The following is a 26,381-nucleotide window of genomic DNA, read 5'->3' as shown; positions in this document are numbered from 1 at the left end:
CGTCCACGCTGCACGAGTGCAACTTTGTATGGCACCTGTAAAGAGAATTGTCAGATCACACAGATTAGTTGAGGGATAGGGGAAGCCAATATCTTGCATATTAGCTACACACAAGGTGCTGTTCACACACTGCAGTTTGTGAGCGTTTACTTTGTGTAAATATAGGTCCCTCACTTAGCCTGCAATTCAAAGGTGACAGAAAGAGAGCACCACAGAGGTGGAGATTGTGCGTTTGGCTACCACGCTAAGGTGCAGATTCTATGGAGGCATATGGCTATTTCACGCAACATCCTATTAATCTGAAATGGGGGGCGAGACGGGGCGGGGGCAAGAAGGGGTGGGGTGCAGAGATGAGTGGTTAAAAAAAGAGCAAAACTTCCCCAACTGACACTCTACAGACCAAGGCCTCTAAATGGTCGTCATTAGATTTTCAACCTGGAAACTAACAGGATAACAAGACAAGAGCAACAAAAACCTTTTTTCACAGTTCCTTCAAGACGCTGCTTTTCAGTATGAAGGTTCCGAGAATGGTAACACAGGAGATATTCATAATAAAAAATGCAAGTCAAATTAAAAAAAAAAAAAAAAAAAATAACGACAGAAATTGACGACTTAAATTTTGCATATTGCAAGACTTAACAAGAAACTGAAGCTGTTTTGTATTTGAGGAAGAACACCAAAATCGTCTTGATATGGCATCCAGGATCACGAATATCGAGTTCATTTTTTCAATCTGGTGCACGGAGGCTGCAGAAATTAATTTCTAAAGTACAGCTGAAGCCCCTCCTTCCCGGGGCGTGACGTCATGCTGGGAGTTTTCGGAATTTCTTCTCTCGCTCATCTTCAGCTCCTCTCAAACCTATGCACGTGAACTCTTGTATTTGTAAAAAGGTCAGAAATAGACGCCACAACTGGCATCAGTGTGGAAAAATACAACTGGCAAGCTTGCAATTGCACGCGCCGCCCACACGAGCGACACGTGCTTGGCGCCCCAAAGATCCTAGTACGACGTCATGACTGCTCTGAGGCTTTTCGTGTTTTCTCGCGTCTAGTTACACCTTCGGGGAAAACGAAAGTGATATTCAGATTCACAGGACAAAAATACGCCAGAAGTCACCTATAACTCGTTTTTTTGTCAAAAAGTGTTTCAGTTTCCCTTCAATTGTCAACCTATTTCAAAGATTGTGCTTGTCTATTGAGCTCCAATAGAGATACCATCAATTTAATAGCTAGTAAAGAATATGCATTACCGATGACCACCTTACACATCATGGCGTCCTTGAACCTTGACTTTCCTTGGTTGCCCAGAAGGGCCGGAAAACTGCTCCTGGACTTGCTTTGAGAACAGGCGTCCCACCATCTCTCGTACCACCTTCTGCAGCTTCTTGCTGTCTCCTAGAGACACGAGCTGCTCCTGCTAGAAAGACAAAATGTGTTCTCAATATGTCAATAAAGTTATTTATATGCAGATACAATGGTATGAACATGTCTCAAGTAAGAGAATGTGAATGCCCAGGTAAATGCAGCAAGCCACACTATACATGCATCAAAATGTTACAATATTTACTAGAGAGAGAATAAAAAATATTAGAATATATGGCATCTCTACCTGTCTTAGACGAAACCAGAAAGATTAAAATATTCCCCTCCATACTCCGCTAAATATCATCAGTCAGTCAAATTCGTTGCAACGTTCAAATTGTGCAAACGTTTTGATGGATCCTCTTTGCCCATCAGCATCCACTCAGTAATTTTAATAATGTATGTGGTTCTCAAAACAGTGCATTCAAGACCCTGCGCATCTTGACTTTGTTAAAGCTTAGTCTAGCTGCCGGCTAGTCACCCTACAAATTTATCACCTATTTTACGACTTTACGAAGACTGGAATTGAAAAAGGCATAAAAAGGCAGGAATTGACCAAAACCGTCATCATAGTTGCAAAAAATGGCAACAGCAGCACAGTATGAGTAGTTACCTTTCCATATTTTTGTTTAGTGCTGACTCAGTGGTGGCCCTGTAGGCCAATGAACTAACTTACTCAGCTCAAGCTCGCCTCGTGTAATAATCGCTTGCGCGACTACCGTATGCTATGCCTGGAGACACAGCTACACATGCACTCACACCCCCTGAATAAAGTGGCGGATGCAATGACAGTTACTCTTTCACCTTGGAAAATTTGATTTCCTCTCATAGGGTGACCTTCGGTTAGGACTGGCTAACATCTCATTTTGGAAATGCAATACTAATGTAAAGATGGAATTAATTAAGATTTATCTGGCAACCCCTTACAAATTTGTTTGGGCATACGCATATGGTGGGCACGCTCAAAAGCGATTTTAGACCAGGCTGAAAGTTATTTTCAAGCATGTACCTTTACTTCTGTAGCAGATGCCGAAAGCACAAATGAATTTATTGCCCTAAATATTTAGATCTCTTGATTATAGCCTCAAGTGAGAACAGGAACAAAACCAAAAGAAGCCCAATATATACTACAGCATATCGATCCTTCTGTCAAGCAAGCATTAAACACAAAAAGCACGCAGGCAGGTTTGTGTGTGCTCCGCACACATACTCACGGCGAGAGTTGTTGCAGGTGCGGAATTTAACTTCTAAGGATATAACGGGCAGAAGTGTCGTAGCAAATCAGCATGATTTATGATTATTTGCAGGCCGACATATTGTAAGCACCCAAAGGCATATATGTTGGGCGATTTTACTTCCCCCGTTGTGAAATGCTTTACTTAAAAATATTTCAAGAAGCGGCAGTTGAAAAAGACATAAAATGCCGTTCAATGAGGTTGCACATGAAGGCCTCTTGTCTACACGACCTTCGGGTGGAAAGAACTGTTCAAAAATGTAATGATGCACAAATATTTAATTTTTGGTGGCCACCGTCCATCATTTCTCCCTTCAGTAGCCTCTATGAAACGCAGTTTAACAATTGCAAAAAGTTTACGCAGGCTACTAAAGCTGACTTACAAAACGTGCAACAGGCGTTGCGTCACCTTGACACAATTCTATCGCACGGTTCAGTTTAAGGGTACCCCTTACAATAAATAGCCTTCCATTGTGCATTGGCTGTGCATGCACTCTGCTGTTATAAATAACAGAAGGCCCATAATGAAGGTAGGGCAACTTACTCATTTTTGATTTGCCACCGACCGTGCTTAAAACATAGTTTGGGTGGGCATCCATTTGAAATGTTACGGTAAAAGGCTTCAGTCCACATTCCAATCCCATTTGCATAAATCTTCAGATAACCCAAGTTAAACCACAAAGTAAGAATCGTAGCCTTATGCCCGTCAATATTGTGAAAAAGAGGACACATAAATACCGGCAGTGTCCTGTTGGTGAAGTTCTTCAGCTGCGCTTCTGCAGCATAAGCTGTTCCATGTTGCGGAGAGGCATCAGGAACAGCTCGGGTGGTTCAGGCCTGGCCAGTTCCTGGGGCGTCGCCTGTTCCCCGGGCCTCGCCTGCTCTCCCTGGTGCTTGAAAGACACCACGTGCCCGAGCACCTGCCCAACAGACTTGCAGTTCCCTGTTCTGCTGCTGTAGGTGCCCATTCTGGATGTGCAGGTCTATCACGGCCTAAGCAGCTGAGCGTCGAAGGCTGCAAGATAACCAAAGCATAAGAAAGCATTATCCATTTTGCTGATCAACATTATGCACTGATGATGCGAAGAAACTTTTTCAGAAACTTGGGTTTCGGGAAGTTTCAGAAGAACGCTTGAACCTACAGGTTTCGGATGGTTTGGGTAGCTTTGGAACGGTTGCCAGACACAGTGAGTGTTTCAAATTTTTGTAAAAATTTAAGAGAAATTATTTTTTGTATGCAATATTTATAAATTTAATAAAAAAAATGTGTTAATCAAATAAACTTTCTGAAAAGGAGACAGAGCCCCAATTTTCAGAACTTCACAGTTTTGGCTTGTACGGTCAAAATGAATGCTTCCACAAAGTTTTATGATGTTTTTTCACAATCAAAGGAAATAACAATACTGATTCGTCGGCGACGCACGCAAGACGCGCTGCGCTTGGCTGCGATAAGCACCAGTTTAAAAATCTGATATATAGGTCCGTGCCTATTAGGCCTAGCTTGGTGCCTGTACCCTTGTTGGAACTGCCATTTTCTGGGCTTTCAGGACGGCCTTTTTTTTAAACTATCAACCGTCTAAGAATGGGAGAGAATCCCGTTAAGAACACTTGCCCTGGTATAGAAAACGAAATTGGCTGCAAGTGGCTGCTCTGTGGTCACATGATACCTCGCACCTAGGCATATGATGCTTTAGAATGAATTGGCACTTCCAAGTAAAGCACAGGTCATCAATTGTGCCCCTTGTTAAATAGCAGAAGTTCCCAATGCAACTTTTTTTCTATCGTTTCACTTGCAGCATACAGCGCGTAACAGATGACCCACCTTTCTTCGGTTCTGGTAGCAGACGACGCAACGGCGTCTTGTTTCCCGCAGCAAATGACACTCTAGGGCAGACAAGCACTCCCTCTTTACTCACGTTAGCAGGCGACGTGTCTGTTAAAGAAAGGTCAGCTCCCTCAGTACAAGCCTACCGAGATCTCAATTTCACAAAACACCAAAATCGGGCCATTAGTACAACATTTCAAGGTACAAACAGAAGCTGCACAGCACGGCGCCGAAGCGAACTTGCTGCACCTAAAAACAAGCCTCTACGCTGTCCGTCGAACCTCTCCAAAGTAGGACAGCACCACGGCCATTCTTGGCAGCATGCAATGCTTTCCCACAGCATTACGAGAAAGTTTTGTGCCCAGTAGCGTATTGAAGGACTCTGTCACCACTGTAATTGTGCATGTGTCACTACGAAGATTTTGGAGCTAACTAAATTGAGCAACTGCACGCAAGCTAATCTGGTCAAGCATGCTAACGGAGGGCAGATCAAAAACGTGTGCTAGCACATTATCAGGACTTTAGGTGAAAAGGAACAGTACAAAATAATACTTACTGCATTTCTGCAAACTTGATGCTCTGAACGAAGGCCAGTCAGGGTCTGGTGCTCGGTACGCTCGCACACGAGACAAGATGTCCGCCCCAAAATTTTGCTTGACCTCACGCCGTTGTTTCATACTCACGTCAAACCACAACAGAGGGACGGGCGCCACCGTTATTTCGTCATTCTCTTCGATGAACAGTACTCCTCCTCACTAGAATAAAAGGCGTGGTCAGACATGATGTTCATTCAAGTTACTTCACACTGTCAGGTCTTCGCAACCTTTAGCATATATTATAACTCCATGGCTATATCCCCATGCACGGCCACAATGAAACACGACGGCGTCGCATTCCGGTAACGCCAAATAATAAAAGTAGCAGTAAAAGAGAAAAACGGTGCTCATTTCGCGTAAAGGTCTGTTTACACCATGCTTTGTAGCTTTTTACTTGCAACGGTTTCGTGATACCCAGGTTTCGTGCAAATAGCTTATTTACATCCAGTTTTTCAAGCAATGGCAATGGCGTTTCGACTATACTCCGTTCATTTTTAAGCTGAGACTAGAAGCTCCGCCTTCAACGCAAGCTTTCTGCCCTTGCTAACACAAGTGCGATCATGCAGGCACGCAAAACCAAAGCACTGCAGAAGCCAGCGAGCTCGCACTGAAGGCAGAGATTCTAGTCTCAGCTTAGGGGCGAACGAAGTATACATTCCTTGCATAAGACGACACGCTAGGTAAGGACGGGGCCCTGTGCCATGTCGGTGGTGGACTGCACAACGCGCGGTTGTGCTTACCAAGGCGTAGGATGCCGCTAACTGCCTGGACATACCGTAGAATACCGTGCATCCGCCCATTCCACATTATGCGCCCATTACCAAATTTTTGAGATCTGAGGAAATACGCACAGTACATTTATATGTAAAATTGACGACCGGACAAGCACCCATCCCCCATTTTTTTGCGATTATTTCCAAAGTATGAGTGCGCGCTTGCCCGGTATTTAACGGTACACCGTATTTTCATAGAAGGAACCTAGTTTTGTTTGATGTGAACTCGGAAAAACGAGCCGAGCTTATGATGATGACGGTTAGCCAGTACGTGCGGAATTTTTCAGCATTGGTGTGATTGCGCTACGAGCAGAAAGTTTCGATATACCGCTAAGTTATAATGCAAAAAAAAATGTTGTGTCGAAAAAAAAAAAAAGAAGTTGTATTGCGTGCCCCAAAATTTGACGAGCGGCTCTAGGAGTCGCGTGCAGAAAAATTGTTACGACTTTGCGAAGTATGGCAAACAATGCAAGGTTACCGTCCTAATCTAAAACCTGATGCAAGGATAAATAAAATAACGGACAAGCGTCTCGCGGACGGCACAAACCGATGCCCCGCCAGCAACGTCTCGGCGAGCTAGCATGCCTCCACCAACACGGCGCGGTCGCCCCCGGAGACCGCCTTGATCACCGGACACCGCGCGGTGCCAGCCACCAGTGCTAAACCCCCCCCCACACACACACACACACACACACACACGCACGCACGCGCGCGCACAGACACACACACACGCACGCACGCACGCACGCACGCGCGCGCGCACACACACACACTCACATTCACTCACTCACGGATTAAGCGCGACGGTGGGATGACGAGCGAGCGGGACGGTGAGACGACGCTCCTGACGCCCGACTCCTACTTCTATCTTCTCCCCTCACCCTACCCCAAGTCAGTGACAAATGCGCCTAGCGCGCGTACACGATTGACTCTATCCCCCCCCCCCCCCCCTTAATTTTACTTCAACGCTTACAACACACGGAGGCAGTGTTGCCAACCGTAGGGTAATTACCCTACTTGTAGGGTATTTTAGGCATTTTTGGTACATTGTAGGGTTGTAGGGCCGTCCGGCCATTTCCCCGCCAAAAATAGGGTAATTTCAAAAAGTGAAAAAAAAAGAAAGCTCCCGTGCAGGTTTTGCACAGCTTTGATAGCTTTGCAAACTCGTGAGCTGCCACACCATGACATCATGCAGAACGAAAGTATCTAAGTTGCAAGACGAGCTAACAGAGAGTACCACACACCAAGCTGGAGAGTATTGGAGAGCTGGAGCAACGAGCAAGTGGGAGAGGTGGGAGGAGTGGGAGTTGCGCGGAGGGAGTTTGGAGCCAGAGGAGGTATCTTCCCAGTGGACATGTTCCCGCCAATTTTTCTCTGATGACTCTGGTACATCCGGCGGTTCTTGTTACACCTGCGAAACACGTGGCACCACGGGCGAAACCACCCCGAGCCCACCAGAACCGGAAGCCACCTGTTCAACTGAGCTTTTCTACGACTAACAATAGCTGGAACTACCACTCGTCCTCTGCGCTCTTTTCTTATGGCGCGTTGCAATTAACTCTTTCCTTACCACGCCCATAAAGCGTCGATCACCGATGATCGACGAGTTTTAGCGACGTTTTAGCGAACGAAACAGAAGCCATGACGTTTCATCGAATGACACTTTGGCGAATACGAAAGAGCCGCTGGTTTCCTATCCTCCCCAATAGCATAGTTTGTCGAAATAGTACCTTAGTTCGACGAATCCCTAGGCGCGGTACACCCAAAGAAGCTAATATGCCGCTCGGATTAGCTTCCCTTTGTAATGAGCCGCCTTGTCTGTCGCCGCGAGTGCTGGTCCCACGTAGCCCAGTTTTTAATTTGACGACTAATCGGCTAAACGTGTTGGTTGGGGATATGTTTGCGCTCGCTACATCACTGTTGTGCTGATTATACAGAGCGCACCTGAAAGCATGGTGTTCTAGAATAATGCAGGTATGCGCCCGCATGCGTGCCCTGTCGCTTTGCACTGTATTAATATTACCCTGTATCATGATCATCTATGCAACAGTAATATCTGAACAAAGATTTGCCTCGTAGGGTAAATTGTAGGGTAATAAGAAACATTCGTAGGGTAATGTAGGGTTTTCTGGACGTTGGCGTGGGGTATTTTCAAAAAATAGGTTGGCAACACTGCACGGAGGCAATGTCGCCGTCTCGCCGGGCTAGCGGCGCGACACTCGTCCATACTCGGCGACTCGGCCGGGAGCCCCGAAGGTGCGACTCGAAGCGTGGAAACAGCGCGATGCAACGAAAGGCAAAGGGCATCTACACTACGAACGGGCAGAAGCCGATGCAGAAACGTGCGCGAACGTAAACAGAAAAGTGCCGCCGCTCGCCGCTACGAAATAATACGCGGCCGCATCCCTTTCCTGCTGCTCGTACTTTCTCTTACTTGACGGCTACTCTGTCTTGCGGGACATGCCGACGAAACGATCGTCGGGATACGGCGAAGGGCCGTCAACACCGTCGAGTCAACCACCAGAAAGCGTTGTTGAGCGGAAGTTGATTTACTAGGCCTACATACGACGAAACCGACAGAACACGAACATCAAAATCAAAGCACAGGCGGTAACTTCAAGCGACTTCTGCCTCGCATAGATTTACATGCAGCGCTTTCACTCGCCACCACGGTCACATACAATTTTTCAACCCTGGAGCCACTGTACCTGAACCATGTCGCGAACCACGCCAACGTCCCGCTCGCCATTTGTTTTCGCTCACCTTGTCCGGCTTTGGATTGGATGCTGGATCGGCTGTGTAGCAAAGTCCATCAACAGCTGGCTCGATGTTGGATGAGGTCTGTTCTATGCTTCGTTTCAGCTTCGGTCCAGACGCAGCCAATGCTACAAATATATAATTGTGCTACTGTGCTACTCTATAAAAAAAAAAAAAAGAAAAAAGAAACGGGGGCACGAAGAAATACACGACGCTTCGACGAAGTGCCCTCTGGGAACTAGTTGGCCACTCAGTTTCGGTTTCGATTGAGCAGCTTCCTTTCATGCTATCACGCCGTGACCGAATGCGCCGCTCGAGTTTTCGATTATCTGACTTTTCACGAATGTACTATACATTCATTCTCGAACAAAACAAAACGAAAACTGGGGCAATTTCCTTGCACACAAATTACTGCACACAAATTACTATGATGTCTTCCTCGTGTCATCATATATCGCCCACTCAAATTTTACGCTGATAGGAAATTAGGTTTTCGCAAACGCTGAGGTCGGCTAGCTACGACAGAGGCTCCAACAAGCGTCTCCTACTCTTCGCTAAGCCTTTTGGACGAGCTTTTACTGACGCCCAAGATCTGTGTCTGAACGGTGTGTTTGAAAATATCTCGGCATACTCAGCCAGGAAGAAAGCAAACATATAAATATTACGGCCATTAGCAACCGTCAAATGCGCTTTGAATAATTTCGTTCCTTTGGCACACCGCATAGAGGTTCACGCCCGTCCGACGCACTTCCGGCGAACGGTGCGACATTCTTCACACAATTGCTCGACTTTTGCTTTCTTAAAAAGGTTTGTGTGTGGGAATGTGCCTATATGATTGCAGAAAAATTTTATGTGCGTACGCGATGTTGAATATTAGTGGAATGCAAGCGGGTGGGGACTTAGCTTCGTGCAGTGCTGCGGGTCAGTGCAGATAAGAGATAAGATGTGTGTTCAAATTGAGCTTTTCAATGGCGCCCCCAAGTTTTACCTCACGTACTTAGGCGTATTAAGAAAAACAGTAGTTGCAAAAAATAATATTTCGTCTATGGACGCACAAAACAAACTTCCTGACCAGCTGTAAAGGGTCGAGTTTGATGTATGCAAACTTATTGGTCGTTACAGCTTGTTGACTCGTAGACAAGCAAGATACCCGAGCTACGCAGCGTCGAGATTTCCAGCACTGGCTCGTTCACATATATCTCGAAACGCAAACAGAAAGGCTCGATAGTGTAGAAAAATGCAACAAGCATGTGTGAAGACAAGCTATACGTCTCGGGCTTGTGCTATAGATTCGAGGTCTGGCCATTTAGGTTAGTTTAGAGACCAAAAATGATGCTCTCGTGACCAAAAAACGTGAGATCACGGCCGTTAATAGTCCACGCTGCCGATCGAAACCGAAACCATGCCACTCTCCTCCCTGGCCAACTAGTTTCCAAAGAGCAACGTGCGCCGTGTTGCACGCAGGGGTTTATGGAAGTAGTCCATAGAATCCCCTAGCAGTGGTAGCGAGAAGCAGATCTGGTTTTAATAAGCGCGTAAGAGTTAAATGTAGTGACCCTTTCTGGTTGAATATAGGGTGCACGTGATGTTTTGATTGTGATCATGCAGAAAGATGTAAGAAACGAATGTGCCGCCTGAACTGTGTCTTCCTCGGACAGACCGCTCGGACCCGGAGTAGTTCTCCGCGCAGCCTTTTTCGGGGGAGTACGATCTGTAGTCACTCGCAACATTTCAGTTTCGTTATCAACGTTGCCGCGGGGGAATGAAGGAGTTTCGCTGTTTTTTTGTTTCGATTTCTGGGTGGGCTCTCTTGCTGTGCTTGCTTTCGTTCCTCTTGTCATGACCGACTGGCTCGAGCATACTGCGGCGCTGACATCGCTGCAGTTAATTTGAGGAGGTATAAGAAAACGCAGTAGCAGCGAAATCTGCGACAGCGACGAAGATACCAGCTTAGCTCCAGCTCGAGTGACGACGAGGCAGCCGTTCTCGGCGAAGTCTTCGCCGACTCATTCGCCTTGCCAGCGAAGAGGCCCAAGATATGGCGTTACGTCGAAGACGTTGTGCGCACCTATTCGGATGAAGAGCTAGGTATGTCGTTTGCTAGAAGACAATACGACAAATTCCCCTCAGATGGAACTCGCCTTCCGAGATGACGGTCGCTTTACGGCATACGTGTTTGGTATTGCTTGATAGACCCTTTGCAAAACGTACAGCGCCACGACGCCAGGAAATTTTGGGAACCCTCGGTACAGATCACGCGCACGCGCTTTCTCGTTGCGCCTCCGCGACTGCGCGCGCGTCCCGGCAGCTACCGCCAGCAGCCGTTGCAGCCATCCCGCCGAGTCGTACGTCGTTGCCGGCGTACCGTATCTGTGGCAGCGTAAAGGCATCGCGACAGGTGAACTCATTCCAATACGTTATTCGTCGGAACTTACCTTCACGTATTGAAGTGTCACCAAATCCATCTAGTTTGCACCGCAACCATGGCAGGTTTCGACCAGGTTCGACAAAGCGTTGGTGCAGCAGACGACAGAACCGGTACAAAGGAGAGGGATACGAAAGGGGCAGCCGTCGGATCGTCGCTCGCCCAACCAACGGCCCAACTCGGCTGCTTTGTTGCCGTGGTAACCTGTGCCTGCTCGCGTATGCCACGTGGAAGCCGGAGGGGGGGCGTACCGAGGACTCCCATTATTTGAAGCGCGGCGCGCGCGGGCTTTTGGGATTTTTGCAAAGGGCCTATTGCATCCTGCGGCTCGTACAAAAGCACTTGTAGTTGTCTTCATCGGGTTTATATAACTGTAAGGAAAAATAAATACTGCCTCAACGTCGGGGTCACCGTTAATAAAGTAGTAACAATCAACATTTTTGTCAAAGCATGAAGTTCCGATCAGAACTTCATGCTTTCAGCAAGATAGCAATGGGAACCGAAACTGTTAAAAAGCGAGGGCAGACGCTATGAAAGCGGTGGCAGCGCGTGCAACTGGGTGGATCGCTTACTGAGGCCGACCGCTCAACGACTGCTTGCGCGGAGCGCTCGGCATCTGCCTGGGCGAAGGGCTGGATCGCGCATCCCCGCTTGGTCGCTGCAGCTGCAGCGCGAGAGTGAAGCCACCGATCGGCGATTTTGCATGTTGAAAAATCGCGTTTTTGGAGCGTTCCGGAGGCTGGCGGCAACATGCTGAAGACACGTTTTCTACTCGTTCGAAGTCATTCGTCGAAGAAGCTCTTTAAAACCCGGTGTAAGCCCTGAGACTTATCGTTGAGAACATGTGGAAGCGCAGTGCCGCAGTAAAATGCCCAACTCATCGAAAGCAAGTTTCGCCGCCACGATGCAACGCGCAGGTCACGAGTGACCCGCGCGTTGCATCATTGGACTTTTTTCATAATGCAACGTGCGGGACCCTTGTGACGTCACACGTGACGTCAATTGTTACGTCATTATAGGAAACGTCCCATAATGCAATGCGCGGGTCACGAATGCGACTGCACATTGCATTATAGGACATTTCCCATGACTCAACGCGTAGTTACGCCGACGGCGACGTTGGCGTCGCCTGCCCGCGCGTTGCATCATGAGACGCTTCCCATAATGCAATGCGCGGGTCACAAATGAGACGGCGCGTTGCATTATGGGACGTTTCCCATAACCCAACGCGCGGTTACGCCAACGGCGATGTTGGCGTCGCCGTCGCCGACCGCGCGTTGCATCATGGGACGCTTCCCATAATGCAACGCGCTGGACCCTCGTGACGTCACACACGCCGTCATTATGGGACGTTTCCCATAATGCAATGCGCGGTTACGCCGACGCCGACGGCGACTGCGACGGTGATGCCGCTCAAGCCGGAAACGGGCGCCTAAGAGCTGCTCTCTAAAAAATTAATAGATGTAAACCAAATTAAATTTTCATTCCACAGCGATGTTTGATCCCGTCTTTTTTAACAAAACTGAAATAAGCCTTTGTTAAGTGGTTTAAGGATGACGCGGCGTTAATACTAGGCCAAGGATAATATTAGGTGTCACCTTTTAGCACATTGAAGACATACCCAAACTAACGGTCATTTGTAACCATCATATAGTTTCCATATCAGCGAAAAAGCCATGTCGGTTACATATCAAAACTTGCATGGCTCGAATGGCCTGTGAAAGCAGCGAAAAAACGATGTCGGCCAGTCACCGAAAACTCAGTGGCTGAACTGGCCGGTGATAACAGAAAGAAAACGATGTCGGCCAGTCAGCGGAGACTCCACGGCTGGACTGGCCGCTGACTACAGCAAGAAAACGATGTCGGCCAGTCACCGGAAACTCCATGGCTAGACTGGCCAGTGACTACAGCAAGAAAACAATATCGGCCAGTCACCGGAAACTCCATGGCTAGACCGGCCGGTGACTACAGCAAGAAAACGATGTCGGCCAGTCACCGGAAACTCCATGGCTAGACTGGCCGGTGACTACAGCAAGAAAACGATGTCGGCCGGTATCGGGAACTTTCCGGCTGGTGCTGGCCAGTTTAGACAACGAGTCCCCGATATCGGCCGGTGTCGGTTTCTCACCGGCGTCCCTGGCCGGGATCCGCCGTACAGCTCCCGGTACTGGCCGACATAATCCCAGTATCGGCCGACATGGTGTGCTACCTGGGATATCATTCATGCCCTGGGCTATAGTGTGCTTTGTTATGGAATAACTGTGTACGGCCACTGTGCCCTTCGATGGAAAATAAGAATCAATTCAATTTTGCGTTCTTTGTTAAAAGTTATTTCTTATGATTTAAGTCTTGATAAAGATACTGACGTATTTAGAGCATTATGCTTTCCGGATTTCGACTCTCTGTTGATAGAAACTGTAGTTTTCCGTCATTTCTGGAATAGTTCTTTTAAAGTACCTTATGCCCCAGCCCCTTGCCTAAGGCCAAAAAAACGTTACTGTATACCTCGGTGCAGCACAAGATATGGCGAACGCATGCGCCGTTAATATGTTCCCTCGTATTTTAACAAGCTTCCTATGAGTATTTTTTGTGCTAGTACAAAATACAAACTGAAAAAAGCGCTCAGAAATAGAATTGTATAAAGATTTCTTTTCTGTGTGTGTCATAGCTTGATTTATCTATGTGGGGTTTTTGTGTTTTACTGTCATTGCTTTATTTTGTCACTGTCTGCCAGGCACTACCTTTCAAGCCCGATGAGGCTTCGGTAGGCCTGAATCTGTACATGCTATTTTTTCATTCAATAAAAGTATTATTATTATTATTATTATGCTAGAGCTATATCGCCAATTATATTACTATTATTACTAATGACCAGTAATACTATCACTGAATCGGACTGCTAGAGCTTTTGTCGGTATTATTACTAGTATTACTAATGATTAGTAATACTATTACTAAATCGAACTCTAAGAGCAATAAAAGGTGTATAATAATTTCCTTCGCAATCAAGTGAGCGTTTGACGCCACCGGAGTGCTACTTGCGACGATTATAGAAACGAGAGAGTGTGTATTCTTTTAATGAATTAAGATATTCGTGGTTTTATTTCAGAGTGTTTTTACGCTATCTTTCTTTATACTCTAATAGTCGTGTTCGAAGAAAGAGCGCATGTCAGAGTGGTTGCTTAGCATATTCTGGACAGCTGATAATGCAGGTGATAAGGTTGATGTTTGAACCGGAAGTTTTTTGTTATATAATACCCATTTTATTATGTTTACTTCCAGGTTGAAAAGATGTGCTTTGACGGCTTTGGATGTTTCGAAGTTGGAAACAACTTTACGCACCCTCTAGGACTACCTTCCTCTCCAGATTACATAGGAGCGTCTACCTGGCTATATTCTCGAGGTCGATATGAAACAAATCCCAAACAGATTGATTTCAGAACGGTATCATCTCTGGAAGACATGAGAGAGCTTCGAGCGAACAAACCACTTTTCATTCTAATTCACGGATACCGCAGATCTCGAAAACATATTTGGATTAGCGAGACAATCATCGCGCTTCTAGCAAAGGTATGATAACCACAGTTTTAATATTGAATTAGCAGTGCACACTTGCGTCTTTACAGAAACTGCACAGTAAACGGTGGGGTATACTTACTATCCAGAGGTGACAAGGCTACCGAAAGAACACTGGCACTTCGTAAAATCAAGGTTTAAAAGCAAAAAAATAACACTAAGCAACAAGGTTTTTTTTCTTACGGCGGCTAGGTTTGGTCATGCGTTTGTTTACCTCCCAAACACTCTCACCTCTTGTTTTGTTTCGCCCGACGTCAACAAACGACGACGCGCGCTTATCTGTCTCGACCTGTGCAATGCCGAGACCGCCAAGTGCGCGCATCCTCTCTGTTACCTTTCTATTGGCGTGCTGGACATTGCGTTCTTACGAGCCAGACACGCATTTTAGAACACTTGCTTGCTGTATTAGATTGATATTTTTCCCACCTCGGCATCGGGTTCAGGAAGAAATTTCCCTGGAAAAGAATGTCGCCGAAAACGAGGCTCCGGAAAAAACGGTCCCAGGTGTGAAGTCGAAAAAAAGAAACATATTTTCCGGGAAATTTGTTTTGAGGCGGAATGCATTAACCTCGCATATTTCTTCCTCCATAGCGCTTTCATTCTGCCCAAAAGTGCTTGCAGAGGCGGAAGCAACTTTTGGGCACCACCGAGACGGCGTTTTCGCTTTCGTTTATAGATATGTTGCGCGGATGCGTGGTCATTCGTTTTGTTTTAGCGCTTGCACGCGTTTTACCTTGTTGCGCCTACAAGAAGCGGAGTTATATATCCCCCATGGCAGGTCGGTTGCACCCGATGCCTCCCCAGCCGGTGTTACGAACCACTGGAACCTGACCCGAGGTTTTCGACGAAGTCGTTCGAGCTCGAAACGCTGCCCAGTTTACGAAATGGAACGCCAGACGTTGATATCCGCACTGCGAGGCCCTGAGCGTAGATTTTTGTGTCTGGATACCCCTGCCCCCGGGTGAGAGCCAAGACCCACGGGTCATGGCCCACGGGTCATGGCAGGACCCGTGGGTCTTGGCTCTCACCCGGGGGCAGGGGTATCCAGACACAAACATCTACGCTCGGGGCCTCGGAGTGCGGCTATCAACGTCTGGCGTTCCATTTCGTAAACTGGGCAGCGTTTCGAGCTCGAACGACTTCGTCGAAAACCTAGGGTCAGGTTCCAATGGTTCGTAACACCGGCTGGGGAGGCATCGGGTGCAACCGGTGTATACGCGCCGCAGGCACGTAGCCAGGGGGGGGGGCATGGGGCCCGCCCCCCCCCCCCCCGGAGTCTTCAATTTTGCTGGGACCTCCTCTCCCTCCTCCCCCTCATACAGCATTTTGTCATGGGCGGCCCCCCCCCCCCCCCCCCCCCCCCCCGAAACAAAATCCTGGCTACGTGTCTCCGGCGTGGACCCAGCATCGTGGGATTCTCCGCAAGGCGGATTCCTAGGACGCCCAAACGTGTCTGACCCGCCGCTCGTTTAATTCGAGGTTCCTGCCCGCGCTCTGTAGTGAGAGGACGTTTTTCTGGTGAGGCACGTTCAACGATACTCACCAAAACCTACGATGAGTACATCTTCCCCGTGAAAATAAACATATTGGTGCTTAGACTCTCAACCGCAGATCCCGATCTTAATGCTTCCCTCGGAAACAGCAATGACCTCTCGTTCGATTGGTCGAGAATGCGTCGTGGCTTGTACCCAATGGGATTCGGACTAAGCCCTCTTTGGAACGGGACGGGTTTTGGCGCACTGTCGCTAACCCCTTGCCGAGCTTGTGAGCTTCGAGTTTGAACGGGCTTGGAGCCCCCTACTGTTCTCCTCCAGTGGCTCGACGGGTTACCCGTAGTAGGACACCTGACCCTGTCTCGCGAACGTAAGTCCGTGAGTCCAGTTATTCCCAGTCGTTTGATTTTATCCTGTACTCCGGGAAAGTTCAAGTAAAGTTTTTGTCTTTGTTTTTAGTCGAACACTAATCTTCTTGCTCGTCCCTCTCCCGGGTACTCGCCACCTACAGTCAGCCGTCTTGCAACGAGCAAATTTTCACGGTCCCCCGTTTTACGACTGTAGACAACCCGGGGGTTCGCATCATGGTCAGGGACAACAACCCTACAACTTCTGGGCTGTTTTTTTTTTCTATTTTTTAATAAAACAAATTAACAGCGGAATGCAAGTAGAGGTCCCAGACTGTGCTCGTCTAAATCCAGCACTGTCTCAAAAGCATCTGTGAGATATATATGGCGCTAGAAAGGAAACAGTTAAGGACTTCCTGCGTGCTGTCGGTAATACCATCCGATTCTAGCGTTTCTGCATCCCCTGGGAATGTTCATGCCATTGTGATGAAGTGCATCTCTCAGTTACTTCTCATTACCACCAGAAGAAAAAAAAACTGACATCATTTTAAATTCCGATTATTACGATGGGGAGAGATTTGCGACGTTACATTTTACTATTTCAAATTGAGTTTCATGGGCGATATTTTTTGTTTCGTTTCTCCTTGGGGTAATTAATTTATTTCTACTTGCCACTTAAAACAATTTTAACGGGGCCTTTTTTATACACCACCCAGCTTTGCTAGTTGTTAGAGAAATTATTTCACAATGATGCGTTCGGATGTAGCCGTAGACTGAATTCACATGAGCAGCAGAGTATTAGGTATATTTAAACGAGAACAAGAATTATATATCCAATATAATTTAAAACTTAAACAAAGCTTAGAGTAAGAGTATATACTATACTTCTCCCTTAGATAATAGCGTTGAAACAGTCACTAATTATAAGGCACCTCTTAGTTTCTCCCGAAAATTCGCAACGATCATCCCCCAAATTACGATGGAATATTTCAAGGACTATATTTTTTTTCAGCTGTAGAACTGATATGCATAATTCAGATCCATCCAAGAAAACAACCGACTCACTATTCATTCAGAACCTATGGTTAAGTAGAAACTTAGAGGGTACAGTTTTATATCTGGTACATCGTAATTTATGGGCGCAGATTTCTACATTTGGAAGCGGGCTCTCACGGCCTTACAGGCACTCCCAGCCAAGCCTCTGAGGGTCCACCTCGTTTCATAATAAAATAAATTTTTACAAAATTGAACGGTTTTTTTAATCCATTCTATTAAGTATTCTCTAAATAAATAGCAACTTTTTTGTTTGCTTAAACGGCGCTTTTGATCACATTCCGCATATGTCTGTAATAATCAAGAATTATAATTTTTTACAGGCTGACTGCAACATCATTACGGTAGATTGGGGAAAAACCCATTCTTTTTTCTATCCCTGGACAGCAGCCTATGACACAGCTCTGGTCGGAAAGCTACTGGCGCTTTTAGTGCACTCACTGATGAACAGGTTCCCGAAAGCGATCAGTGCATCTTCAATCCATGCAATTGGACAAAGCTTTGGAGCACATGTTGCAAGCTTTTTTGCGAAGCACTTTAAAAATGACACAGGACTGCTGGTTGGCAGGATCACTGGTAACTTTCCCTGCACGCGACTTACGCGCTGTGAAGCTGGACATCATTACATGACGGCCTAAAAAACGGTGTAGTTCTTAAACTTAAATTCGGTGTGACTTTTCAAAACGCTTCTTTCAGAGGGTAAAACAATTTATATACCCAAAAGATGCAAAGAAGCATTTACGGTATTGTATTTCCCCTACGAAAAAGGTTAATATATTTGTAGCGTGACCTACATGGCTGCCACTATTCTAGCGTTGTAAAAAAATCAAACGCAACAAGATCTTGATATGGCATATTGAATATAAACTGATGAGCCAAACAGTATGACCACCCACCTTTTTGTATCAGCTTAGCTCCAAGCGAAGCCGATGCTACAAGCATGAGTCCGCTGGTTTGAACTACGCGCCTTCACTTTACGAGAGCAAGGTACGGCAAGCCCGCTCGGAGCGCTGATCTCCCTCTTGTAGCTTGTGCTTCGGTCGGAGCGAAGTTGGAATAAAATACAATAGCTTGTTAATTCGCCTTTGGAACGCAAAAGAGTTGCAAGGGTCGTCTGCTGCGGGGTTTCATATCAAACGAATTCATATTAACTGTGAGCTCGGTGTCACTTGTACCATGACCTGCATTGTAAATAGGTGTCAGTTGAGTGGGCGTTTCACCGTCGTTCTTCCCCATTTGATAGGAACTAACGGCGGCAGCAGGCTAATATGCGACGACATTTGCAGTTTCCGAGATACTTCTTCAGAGCCGACGGCCCATCACGATTAGCCCTCTGTCAAAGACCCCTAAGTCAGCAGCGTTTTGTAATATGTGCACAGATAGTCGCCAAAATGATACCTCTGTATGCCAGGCAGCCGTTAACTACCATTCACCCCAGCAAGCGGATGGGAGATAACGCGGACGCGCATCAACTATCGCCGTGCTCATTCACAGTGTGGTGGTGGACATAATGTTATGGCTTATCAGAGTATAATGAAAAATGAAGGACGTTTAGGAATCCCCGTTGTGTGAAATTAGAGCGCAGCTCTTGTGCGAGAGGAGGAGAGGGTACGGAGGGAAGGGTATTTCCCTCCATCTCCGTACCCTCTAGTCCTGCCCTCCACCTCTCCTCCTCCTTCACCTCCTTCACACCCTCCTCTCACTTTACTCCTCTGTACCCTCCCCTCCTCCTCTTGCGTACCCGCCCATTCTCCTCTTCCGTGCTCTTCCCGGCTCCTCCTCCATATCCTCCCGTCCTTTCAGTTTCCCCGCTAAATTTAGCTGAAAAATTGACGCCACTTGACCTAAACACCAATTCAGTTTCCCCGTTAAATTGAGCGGGCAATTGAATTTGGGTTGAAGTCATGTGACTTCAATTTTTCCGCTAAATTTAGTGCGGTTACGCCGACGTTGCGAAACCCCGAAACGGGCGCCTAAGAGCTGCGCTCTGAACATAGGTTTATTTTCCACGCTTTTCATATAGCGTGTCACTGATTGATATTTGTTTATCTTATAGTTTTTCTTCGTTATTAGTATTTGACTGTGAAGTCACTAAGATCACTTTTATACAAAAGGCTGCGTTAAATGCTTCCCTCATTAAAAAAAGAATATAACTTCCCGAAGCCGTGCAGTATAATATTGTTATAAGAAGTTTTTGTAGCAACTCCTAAAAGACTCGTAATTAAATGTTATGATTGTCTGCAATGCTTATTAACAACACTGCACGTCGCGTGAGTCCACTCGAGCTGTAGATAATCTAGCGTTAAATTGTATTTAAATTATTGGATAAATCGAAATAAAGAAGTGTAGTTGCTCTATTAAAAAAAAAGAAACATGCCGAGATAGGGACAGATAGAATGAGAAAGAAAATAATGAGAATATCTTAATTCCAGTGTGTTTTCTCCTATATTTCACCCGCACCACACAGAATGGCAGGAATAACGAGTCATTTTTTCCTCCTTTCCCCAGGGCTAGATCCTGCGGCTCCTTATTTCGAAGGCCACAATGTTCACTTGTCGAACACTGACGCCGAGTTTGTGGATGTCATTCATACAAGCGCAGGAAAGAATCACTATTCCCTTCGGAACGGTGATCTGGGCTTCAGAAGTCCGATCGGACACGTCGACTTCTATCCCAACGGCGGCACTCGAGTACAACCCGGATGTGAATATAAAAGCAAGGGAAATATTTTACTCTCTTAATATATAGTATCAAATTCCGAAAGTGCACTCCCCCCCCCCCCCCCCCCCCCCTTTTCGTTTCCCCCGACGATGGGCATTTCTCACATGATTTATTCATTTGTTGCAAAAACATTTCTTATCTTTTTTTATGGTGTATAAACTAAGTGTAGTCAACTGATCTCCCTTGTTAAAACTTATATCCGCGTTTTGCTCAAATAAGCCTGTTCTTTTTTTTTACATTTGAAAGTAAAAAAACATGAAGAAAAGTGGCTCGATTTGATTTGATCAGGTGATGGTATTACACTAACACCGCCTCAACACCCTACGTACTTGGCTCGGTGCGCATTCACCGGGAGGTTCACTGTTCGCTAGTCGCATAAAGCATCTGTTTATTTCTTTAGTTCCTGCGATCCACCGGTTAATGTGGGACGATGCAAGAATATATGTATTTAACTGTTTGGGATACAATAGGCTGGTGCTACGAGAAGAGCCTTTCTTCATCTGCGGCCGCGCCCAGTCTGTGGCTTCCAGGCGTACCGTGCTCCTCCCTGGCCCGCCGCTCGGCTCTCCCCTACCGGTGTCTCGGGTTTCATACGCTGCCGTTGGGGCTCAATGGGCCGTGTTCGCAATGCACAGCGAACACGTACGTAATACACGCCAATAGGGAGCCTTCATGTGCGCTTATAAAGGCACCCTACGCGCCAATATCTCCTCCTTACAAAACTTCATGTTTTCACATGCCCAGCCGGATAGGTGGCATGGTGCGTCCGTGTTGATCTTCTGAGAGGAGGAGGACTGCCCGCCGCGTCATGGTCACGTAGTTGGTCACGCTAGTTTCATGAAACTTGAATGTTCAAATGACATGTCGTTATGAGTGACGATCGGCTGGCATTATTGTAGCAGAGTTATGACATACACTTTGATCTTATTTAGTAAACACAACTTTGATGTCATCTGAAAACACTGCAAAAAAGAGTATGTGGCCGGGAAATCCTCTTTATATAGTCTTTGCAAGCGTCTCGTGATGAGTTTTGACCCTCATTTCTGAAGAGTAGCGTTGTGCTGCATCGCATTGATTTCCTCTATAAACTTTATACTTTCCTTCAGAAAGTACGACTCTATCCTGAAAGTAACTGCAACGTGTTATTTTTATACCTTAGTAAATTTAACTTAATCGCATTGTTAAGGAACTAACTGTGACTGTAAGTAAATACTTTCTAAACGTAACTTGCCCAAGACTGGTGTTCGTTTGATTTAGTGCGGATTAGCCATACCATTAGAAACATACAGCAAGCTTGTTAATTTTCCTCAATGGCAGCGCGAATTTAATTATGGTCTAGCCAAAAGCAAACATGACAAATTAAGGTGAACAAGTAACTTTTTTTTTATTTCAGTTCGCCCTTGTAGTCACAGTATGGCCTACCGGTTCTTCCTGGCGTCAATTAATAGATCAGAACTCTACCAATCTTACTTGTGCGAAGAAGGATTTGAAGCGGCTCTGCAAAAAAGGTGCAAGAATTTCGGAGGCCACGGTCGAATGGGATTCTACAGCAGAGATACCACAGGTCGTGGAGTACAGTACCTCACAGCTACAGTTCCACCAGAAATTGAAAAACGCTTCAATAAATAAATAAACCTAGGTTAATTCCTTAGTTCCTTCTTGTCTCTTCTGACTTCATCCCCTTTTATTCTCAGTGATTTGTTTACTTGTGATCAAGTGCTAGTTAACTAAAAATTTAACTGAAGGTTTATTGTAGTACCTGCAACTGGAGTAAACAGGGGCACCTTGCAGTGTGCGGTACCGTCAGCGCAGACATATACGCTGCCGCTTTTTTTTTTTTTCATATTACAGAATTTGGGTGTTGGCGGGCGCTGTTAACGCTGAACTTAGTGCCCCAAATAAACAATTTCCACCAAAGTACTATTTTTGTCACCGATCTTTATATTAAAGTAAAAAGCTAAAAACGAAAATACAATTGCTTGTTCGTGCTAACAGTGTCATACCATGACAATCGCTGCACTGTAAATGATAGTCGACCGGCTCTATACTGCTAGCCGCAGCTACTTTTATACGGGCTATATAGTCAAGATCATTGTACATGAAAAAAAAACACTCACAGACACAAACGCCATAAGTTTTGCGACTCTCCTAGAACCTTCCGAAAAGATCAGCGAATCTAAAATAAACTCCAGGCTGTTAAGGTTAGAACGTTTTGCCTCCAACTAAAAGGCGCTTTGCCCCACACCAAACCGGGTGCAGATGAAGCCACCGAAGTTTCTGCTATCCTTCAATTGCTCTAAATGGTTCGCTATATTTATCCTCCACAGAAAGGCGAACTAAAATACATTTTAAAGTGTCGCCCATTCAAACAACTTGAGTTACCAGCCCTTCTTCCCAGGACACTATTTCGCCTCTAGTCGTTTTTACAAGTACTTTGTCACCTGCTATAAACGACTAGAGGCGAGGAAGTGTCCTGGGAAGAAGGGCTGGTAACTCAAGTTGTGAGCCCCACTACATATTTGGTGAATGTGAATAATCGAACACGGTTCATCCATATGGACCATCTCCGTGCAAGTTGGGCTTCTTCGACTGGATCTGTTTTTCCTGAGATCCCAACTCCAAAACCGAGCGCCACAACGGAAGCAGTCCCGGAGGGCAGCCGCGCTGGTCAGCTACCCAGGGCGGAATCTCCTGCTCCGAGGTTCCACGCCGCTGAGCTCCCGAGTCAAGGCCCCGGCTCGGTTCCTGTAACGATAACATCGTCAATATAGCATCCGACTCCCGGAATGCCCTGGAAGACCTGGTCCATCAAAGACTGAAAAATCGCCGGTGTGCTGGCGATTCCGAAAGGCAAACACTGATACTCAAAGAGCCCTAGGTGAGTGTTGACCGTCAGCAGGCGTTTGGCTTCCTCGCTCAGGGGCACCTGCTGACACGCAGACGAAAGGTCCAGCACAAAAAAGACTTTTTCCCCCAGCCAGTGTCGCAAACAAGTCTTCGGGCAGCGGCAGTGGGTAAACATCCATCTTGAGCACGGGGTTAACTGTTACTTTATAATCACCACAAAGTCTAATGCCGCCCCTGCTTTCTTCGGCACAACCACCAAGGGTGTAGCCTAGTCGCTTTTAGTGACGTGCTTCAATATTCCACGCTCTTCGAGCCTGTTCAGCTCTTTTGCTACCTCGTCCTTAAGAGCAAAGGGAATAGGTCTCGCTTTGCAGAAAACCGGCTGACTGTTTTCCTTAACCGCTATGTGGGCTTCATAATTTTTGACAATGCCCGGCGTATATCCCTGAAGGGCTCAGGGAACTTCTTCCGCAACGCAGCTACCTTGTCGGGCGCCGTGACAAGGCACACTGCATTCCAGTTAATTTTAAGGTGCTCGAGCCAACTCCTACCCATCAACACTTGCATTTTCTTATCATCGTTCTGCACAACAAAAAGCGGTAGAGTCAGGCTTTGTCCCTCGTAGTCAACTTTTACATTCGCCTTGCCAGCTACTGGCACCTTCTCTCGAGTATAAGCTTTCAGCGACACATTAGTTTGGTCGCAAATGGACGTGGTGAAACTTTTCTTTAAACAAACTCTGAGGCATCAGGGTTACTGTTGCCCCGGTATCCAAAATCATTTCCACCGGTGTTCCTTGAACAGAAACGCTGACGCTGTAACCGGGTATCTTTTCTTTCGCGAAGAACACCACGTGGCTTTCTATGTCATCAGATTCACTGTTAGTAGTTTCTACTGCTTTAACCCGGTGGCTCCGATGTTTAGTTCGACACATTACTTGTAAGTGTCCATTCTTAGAACAAGCCTTACATTTATACGTGCGGTACCAGCACTTATCAGGCTCATGACCCTTTCCGCAGCGACAGCATGTACTCGCTTTTCCCGAAGCGTTTTCTTGTTTAACTTGGCGCTCCTTCGTTGGCTTGCCTGATTTTCTCTTGTTAACGGCATTTACGGTACCCGCGGGCCCGTCAGGCGCGTGCATTTGCCTTGTCTGCTTTGCGGCTAGTTCTTTCTCTAGGGCGATTTTGCAAGCCTCCTCGAACGACAGTGGCGCAGTTGCGAACAAAATCCTTTGGGTCTCTTCATCACGTAGTCCGGCCACCAGCCTTTCGCGTAAAGCGTCGTTTAAGAAAGTTTCGAAAGAACAGTTCCTCGACAACTGCTTGAGTTCTGTAATGAATTCTTGCAAGCTTTTTCCGTCACGTTGATGTCGGCGATTAAACTGACACCTCTCGGCAATTACGGAGTATTGCGGGCTGTAGTGGTCCTCCAGGAGTCTTTTTACTTCAGCATACGATTTCGCGGTAGGGATGTCTGGTACGACAATCTTTCTTAGCTCTTTATACGCCTGTGGGCCAAGCACGTTCAGAAGTAGTTTCAGTTTTTTTTTCTTCTGGTACGTCGTTAATGTCGACGTAATTGTCGAACCGCTCGAAGTTATAAGACTTAATGTTGTCAGTCTTCGGATCAAATTCCCGCATGCTACCGAGCCTTTAAAAATGCCCTGCCGGTGGCTGCGTCATGTTCCGGTGGATTCTTTCCACTTATCTTTTTCCACGGTGTTTCGTCCGGTCCTTTCCGCTGGCCGTGCTTGAGCCTGCTGCCGACGAACGATGACTGGCGGTTCAGGCCCTGTTGCGTTGCCGGCGCGTCGGGGAATGTGCTGATCCTTCATCCCATCCTCGTCGCCAACTTGTTCTATCGCAGCATCGCAGGCAGACAGGCTCTCCGGGTAGCTGGAACGTACTGAGTTTTTATTACGGCCAGACAGTCTGTTTTATAGACGTAAGCAAGAGTGACGTAATAGCGTTGGGCGAATCACATGCGACCTTTACAGATATAACAACCATGATCCATGTCTTCCTGCGTTTTTAAGCAGAATTACTAATAATAATAATAATAATAATAATAATAATAATAATTTATTGTTTTCTTTTCGTTTTACAAAGTTCGGGTCCGTCAAAGCCCATGAGGCTTGTATGACGTGGCCCGGCAGTCTCAAAACTAAATTAAGCAAAAGCTGCTCCTCGCGTTGAACAAAATCAGAAAAAAAAAGAAAAGATAACTTCAAGCCTAGTACAAAAGAAAGGACAATGACTTCCATCTGCAAAGAGCAAAACAACAAATGACAAAAGTTCAAATATACATTCACTAATCTGAACATCTGATACATCACAAAATCTTAGTTCCTGTAAGTGCTATATAGCAACTGAAGCATAAAGGACACAATTCGCACAATAGAGACAGGCATTATTGAATTAAAATACTTGATAATTTGAACACATAAACTCAGCACATATACCAGAGTACAGAATTATACAATATAAAGAGATCATCGGCGCAACAAACATAAGGATCAGGAGGATATTACTTAAAATTCATATACCTAAATACGTATACTGTAATCACTGTACAAGAGGCATCAAGGTCAGCACACAGGAAGACATAAAACGTTCTAAATATACTTTTGCAAGCACCATGCTCTAAATTTGTCTTTTACTGATTTAAGAGACCCTAGGTCTATAAGTTCTTCGGGTATATGCAGTGCAGGGAATGTAGAAACCTCTTAGTCTTTTTCCGTAGAGCGTATGTATTCTTGGCAAATAGAACCTTTCCGCCTTTCTGAGGGGCCTTTTACGAACAGGTTGTTTGAATTCCGTTCTAGAGAAATAATGCGTTGTTATAACGATGTATTTGAATAGAATATGCAATGGCATTATGTTAAATGATTCAAGTTTGTGAAACAGACCTAATTGTTGAAACTGAGTCCCATATGAAATGTTGTTTACTATCCTAAATATCAATTTATTTACTGTCTGCAGTCTGTTATTTGAGCAGGACCCATAAACTAATATACCATATCTGAGCACAGATTCTCCAAGAGCACGATAGATGTTTTGTTTTATAGCGGCACTCGCTGCCGTACCAATACGATATATGTATGAAGAAACAATTCTCAACCTCTTTTTTATGTAATCCACGTGATATTCCCAGGTCATGTGTTCGTCAAAATGCAACCCTAGATATTTTACGCTGGTCTCATAATTAATTTCGGTATAAATTTGAGGTCCCCTTTTTGGTTCACATAGGTATAAAAAACGATCCAAAACTACTCGCTTATGTGGATTCCTAAAACACATACATTTGGTCTTTTTCGAGTTTACAAATATCCTATTTTCATTAAACCAGTTCATTAATACGTTTATATCA

At 45.9% G+C, this 26,381-nt stretch overlaps 1 protein-coding gene and 1 pseudogene across 2 annotated transcripts; one reads left to right on the top strand and one right to left on the bottom strand.

Annotated features, from left to right (window-relative positions):
- The first annotated feature begins 14,257 nt into the window (after nt 1-14,257).
- Nucleotides 14,258-21,813, top strand: LOC115310931 (pancreatic triacylglycerol lipase). Of its 2 annotated transcripts, none has more exons than XM_040221251.1 (4): nt 14,258-14,542; nt 17,765-18,017; nt 19,950-20,156; nt 21,556-21,813. In XM_040221251.1, the coding sequence occupies exons 1-4, from the start codon at nt 14,264-14,266 to the stop codon at nt 21,789-21,791; spliced, it is 975 nt and encodes a 324-aa protein (XP_040077185.1). In that variant the 5' UTR covers nt 14,258-14,263; the 3' UTR covers nt 21,792-21,813. The 2 variants fall into 2 exon arrangements, with proteins under 2 accessions (XP_040077185.1, XP_040077184.1); XM_040221250.1 differs by having other exon boundaries at nt 19,950-20,161.
- A 1,887-nt stretch (nt 21,814-23,700) lies between these two features.
- Nucleotides 23,701-24,652, bottom strand: LOC120849134 (annotated as a pseudogene).
- Nucleotides 24,653-26,381: the final 1,729 nt, after the last annotated feature.

Source organism: Ixodes scapularis, unplaced genomic scaffold (assembly GCF_016920785.2).
Source record: "Ixodes scapularis isolate PalLabHiFi unplaced genomic scaffold, ASM1692078v2 PGA_scaffold6__148_contigs__length_123643588, whole genome shotgun sequence".
Classification (NCBI taxonomy): Eukaryota; Metazoa; Arthropoda; class Arachnida; order Ixodida; family Ixodidae; genus Ixodes; species Ixodes scapularis.
Note: the sequence above shows the minus strand (reverse complement) of the source record. Positions and strands in the feature narration are given on the sequence as shown.

Excerpts from the sequence above, each read along its gene's own strand:
- LOC115310931 (XM_040221250.1), top strand. The coding sequence starts at position 14,264 with ATGTGCTTTGACGGCTTTGGATGTTTCGAAGTTGGAAACAACTTTACG. Across the intron at positions 14,543-17,764 it reads TCATCGCGCTTCTAGCAAAG|GCTGACTGCAACATCATTAC; the intron begins GTATGATAACCA and ends AATTTTTTACAG. Across the intron at positions 20,162-21,555 it reads GATGTGAATATAAAAGCAAG|TTCGCCCTTGTAGTCACAGT; the intron begins GGAAATATTTTA and ends TTTTTATTTCAG.